This window comes from Alligator sinensis, unplaced genomic scaffold (genome assembly GCF_000455745.1).
Source record: "Alligator sinensis unplaced genomic scaffold, ASM45574v1 scaffold740_1, whole genome shotgun sequence".
Classification (NCBI taxonomy): domain Eukaryota; kingdom Metazoa; phylum Chordata; order Crocodylia; family Alligatoridae; genus Alligator; species Alligator sinensis.
In genome coordinates, this window is record NW_005841964.1 from 2,069,914 (window position 1) to 2,074,989 (window position 5,076).

A 5,076-nucleotide genomic window follows, 5' to 3' on the forward strand; every position below is an offset into this window, starting at 1 on the left:
TATGGAAGTGAGGAGCAAATTTAAAAACAATAACCTTTAAAATTAAACATGGCTGTAGCAATTTTCATTATAGTACCCGTACACTTAGCTTATTCAGAATTGATTTGTATTACCTTTTTTTGAATCTACTGGAAGTTTTAGCACAGGTACTTCATAAACACACTTTTGAGCAGCACTTCGGCACCTACTTATATGTAGTACAGACTATGCATGATATTGGTCCAAAGCCAAAGGCTTGTGATTTACCAGGCGGTTTCTTGGCCCGGGCACAAGTAAAGCCAACAGCATTTCAAGCGATGGTGATCCCACAGCTCAGCACTGCTCAGTATGTGCGTGTACTCCAGATACCCTCCCCACACCACCATAAAGGACCCATGTGCTAATGAACCCCAACTCATGACTGGAACAGGAACTGGGTGTTCTTGTTATGAGTCCTAGGATGGTCCATAATGTATATGAAGGTGGGGAGCAGAGCAATTTGGTCTGACTTCACCTTATGGAGGCTGGGGCCACACTAATCGTATGTGCCAGGCTGAGAGAAGGGCCAACGGAGGGATTCTGGGTGAATTGTATGCAATGCTGTGACCTACCATGACTGGAAAAACGAGTTGGAGGTGAGGGGGACTGCACTGAATTGCCACTTCTGCATGTCTTATTCAGGTGGGCTATACTAACCAGTTCTTGTGGTAGGTTTCCATCAGCATGTTTCCCCAATATGGGCCATATGGTTTATAGTTGTGCTCAGTGTTGGCTACACTTTCAGCAAGGGAAGTTTAGGTTAGATATTAGGAGGAAGTTTTTCACTAGGAGGGTAGTAAAACACTGGGACAGGTTACCCAGAGATGTTGTGGACTCCTTATCTTTGGAGGTTTTTAAGACCTGGTTAGACAAGGCCTTGGCTAAGATCTAGTGGGGATGGTCCTGCTCTGAGCAGGAGGTTGGGCCAGATGACCTCCTGAGGTCCCTTTCAACCCTAATTTTCTGTGATTCTGTTTAATGGCTTCATAGTCGGTTTCCCTTGCTGAGCATGTGCTGCCTTTGGCAGTAGTTTAATGACAGACACTGTATTTAATGAGATTTAATTGTATGTGCTTATAAAGTAAAAGGGCTTCCCCCACCCCTCATTCCAACTGGGGGAGAAAAACCTCATCTAGTATTTCAGTAAATACAGTAATTCCTTTGAGTGCAACACCTGAACGTGTGAGAACAGCTCTTACTTGGAAAGACTGCCTCAGTGATTTTACTTTCCTCTGCACTGCAGATGTTTTGATTTTTAATTTTCTAGTTTATACTTCTGAATATTTTAAGGATGCCATTCAACCTGAAAGGTGTTCTTTCCTGCCCTCAGCTGAACTCTTTCGGGAGTGGTCCTGCAGAGAACAGTTTGCTGCTTTAATCTACCTATGTAATTTGCTCAGAGAAACGCACAATTTCAGACTAGCATATCAAAAAGAAAGAGAGGAAAAAATATAGGGAAGGTAGACGAAGAGGTTGTCAACTCTTGTGAGATGGAAGAAGTTGAGATTAGGCTAGGAGTATGGACACTCCCAGAATTTGAGGGTAAAATATTGGGAGATACTTGAATACCTAGTACACAGGAAGAAGGCAATGATGTAAACAAGGCCAAGGCAGCAGGTGAAGGTGGGCAGCCAGGGTGGCAATTAAGAGTGCCGTACAGGGTCATCTGCTTTTGTCACGGTAACAGTGGAGTTGATTCTGCTTGTTGCCCTTATTAGCGATAAGGGAAAAGATAACCCCACATTGGCTGCTGCAGAAGGGTGCTATGCAGGGCCATCTACTCTGTACAATAGCACCACATTATTTTGACTGTAGGTTGACCGAGTGTATAAACTGACTGAGGCTTTTATGGCTCTTTCAGAGGGGCAGGGCAAGGTTGACCTATAATTGGAACAGTATTATTTCAGCTAAAGAACAACAATAGATGTGAAAAATTTAGGCTGAATGAAGGAAGTTACTATTTTATTAAGGAGGCTCTGGAACAGCCCCCCAGTCAGTGTAGTATAAGTGAAAAATCCTAACTTGTGTAAAGATAGAGTTTGTGCATGTGAATGATGTGCAATGTACTGTCAAATAGCAGGGACCTGACTTGATAATGGTGGGGGGCATTTCTTGTCCTGTGCTTCTGACAGCATGTGCTAAACATTATGCTAGTAATGCTAGAGTATTACCGTCCATTTGAACGGGGCTAGATTGCACTCCTGAATCTTGTTTTGCTGAATCTTTTGGAGGGTTTTGGATGATACAGATACAGGGGCAAAACATTAATGGGGCCTTTTCTCCAGCCCCAAATAGAATGTGCTTAATGCTGAGGCTGGGGTCTTGTCTAGGCTGAAGCATACTCTGCTGCATTTCATGGTAAATGGGATTACATCTAGGTGGCCTCCCTGTTTAAGAAGTCAGTTCTTTTCATCCCACTGCTGCTCCTGTTGTTTTGAATTTAGGTCCTGCCTGCTGCCAAGCTGAAACCATTACTTTGCTCAGAACGCTCCAGCCCCACACTGACAGCTTCCTGGGTTTTAAAAGGGGAAGCTCTTAGTGACATCTAGGAGAATCTGTACTCGATGTCCTCTGGTGGCAGAGAGGGTATCTTTATCATTTATGTCTGTAAGATTTTGTCTGTAAAAGATTTATGTAAAGTTTGACTTTTCTTGACTTCTAAACTCCATGAGTTCTCAGATGATCCTGTTCCCCATCCTCCAAGTCTAAAGCATCTGCATCTAATGCCATGGCCAACCTTTCTAGGAAGATGTGTGAAAACTGAATTTCAATGAGAACACTAGCCACAGTGCTGAACTTTGTATTAATGAATTCACACCTGATTTGCAGTGCGGCGTCTAATCAGTCAGCGGGTACATCCTCTCCTGCCCTTGAAGCATCCGTGCTTGGTAGCTGTCTAATGGGGGAGAGATGGATTAACCGGGGTACAATTGAAGGGGTATATTACTTCCAGGAGGGCCCAGGTTAATGGGAATGAAGTGTCAAAGTGATGAATTGTCAGCCTGGGAGAGAAAAAAACTGGAGTTCTTTGGGTTACAGCAGCTTATGCAGCAGCAAAGAACTTTCTACTTTCATCCAATTAGAAGAATTTCCAAGGGAATTTTTAAGACTTGTTCCACTTCGGCAGCATCTGTAGTTTGTCCTCCATGGTATAGGAGGGTTAATGGAACAAAGAAAGAGCCTCAGACCCCATGATTCACTCTCTACTCATTAATACTTGCAGCTCAAATCTAATCCCAGTGATAATGAGGAACAGGAAGCCCGGTCTCGGCTGATGAAATCCGATGAGCTGCAGCGACTGCATTCACAAGCCCTTTCTGAGTACCGCCGGGAGGATTACGCTGCTGCCATTACTCTCCTTGATGAGATTCTTGCAGTAAGTGCGACGTGGAAAAATATAGCCAAAGAGCAATGAGTGTCTGTGGTTTATATGCATGTTCCCTTTAACAAAGAACTTCTAAGTCGCATGTTGATGTGAAAACACCAGTAGGATTGAACAAGTGATTAACAAGTGCTCTTGACTCTCTTTGGAGTTGGTGGGAGCTGAGATCGCTTGTTACAGTAGTATCCTTATAGGACCCTGAAATGGGAAACTGTATGATTAGGTTCACCTTCTGGTGAATGTCATTTAAATTTGAATTGCTTCGTTTATTGTTCTTGAGCTGAATGGAGTTTTAGTAAATAGCCTTCTTCAAGGGATGCCAAACTTCTAAGCTGGGAAGAACAGAAAGCTTCAACAAAATGGGTGTGTCAACATGTCGCCGTACGGCAACATTGCTACAGTGCCGTACTTTAGGACTTCCCTTTGGAAGTACTAAAGCATGGCGTAGTAACTGCCTGTACTGCACAGTTAAATTTCACCACTATATCATCATAGTGGCGTGCTAAAATTGGGGCATGTACTACTATGGCGACGTAGCTGCCAATCACGTATAGACCCACGTGATAACAATGTCGCTGTAGTGCGCCATATGGTGATGTAGCAATTGCTACGTCGCTGTAGGGCAATGTGTAGCTGCGCCCCATAAGTGGCATACGACTTTGCAAGTATTAGATTGCACATTTAAATATATGCGATTCAAATATACCAGCATCTTGTTTCTGTCCTTTTCTTTAAGAAAACATGCAAAAACTTGTTAAAGGAAAACTTATGGATAAGACTTTTATATGCAAAGTGAAGATAGATGTTTTGGGAATCATAGCCAAATATAGCTATGTCCTGTGGTATATATTAAGACCATTGCAGCAATAAAAGCAATACATGCGACAAAGTTAATGTCGCTCTGAGATCCATAACAGTATGTGGGCCCAGAGCAGGCACCACATGGCCACCTGAGCTGGAAAGGGGAGGGGCTGAATGAGCTTGCAGGCTTTGTAGGGACTGCAGGCCACCGTGGGGTGGATGCCACTGAAAGTGACACTTATGCCCCTCGCAGACATTACACGTAAGATATGATTAACCACTTAATCATGTCTTAAGTAGTACCCTGGCTATGCGTTAATGCATTTGATGATGTGATAAAACAAGGAATAAGCTCCAAAATTATTATGCAAAGTATGTGTAATAACTTTGGCTGGTTCCCATTGCACCTTAAACTGCGCATGTGGGCAGGCTTCAGCTGATCACAGCTCCCAGCATCAGGAGCTTGAATAATGTGTGTATGTTTGTTTTGGAGGTGGGGGGAATGATGAGTGAATTTTGGGAGACAGCTGCTGCTCTCCATGTGAGAGAGGGCAGTATGCGCTTGGGAGGGACACTTAATGGAGTGGGAAGAGGACTCCCCTGGCTGTGAGGTAGAGTAGTGCTTTAGGTTTTTCCCCCTTTTGGTTGGTTAGTTTTTAATATAAGAAAGACACAAACCTAATTGAGTATAAATGAATCCTCCTCAATTCCCTGTGGGGGAAAAAAAACAACTTTAAATCAGCAATTGAGCATATGCACTCATTAAAACCAGGCTGTACATAGTCTGCACGTGCTGGTTTACTTTTTTCATTAAATGTTTAAAATAGCTGTGTCAAAGCGCATACAGTGTGTGTGTGTGTGTGTTTATATATATA

The 5,076-nt window shown here is 43.2% G+C and overlaps 1 protein-coding gene across 1 annotated transcript in view; it reads left to right on the forward strand.

The window, feature by feature from the left end:
• The window catches only part of DNAJC3 (DnaJ heat shock protein family (Hsp40) member C3), a 79,103-nt gene that overhangs the window by 53,176 nt on the left and 20,851 nt on the right, over nt 1-5,076 (forward strand). Inside the window, exon 7 of the mRNA XM_025200338.1 lies at nt 3,242-3,394. Within this exon, the coding sequence (XP_025056123.1) occupies nt 3,242-3,394 (153 nt within the window). The remainder of the gene's footprint in view (nt 1-3,241; nt 3,395-5,076) is intronic.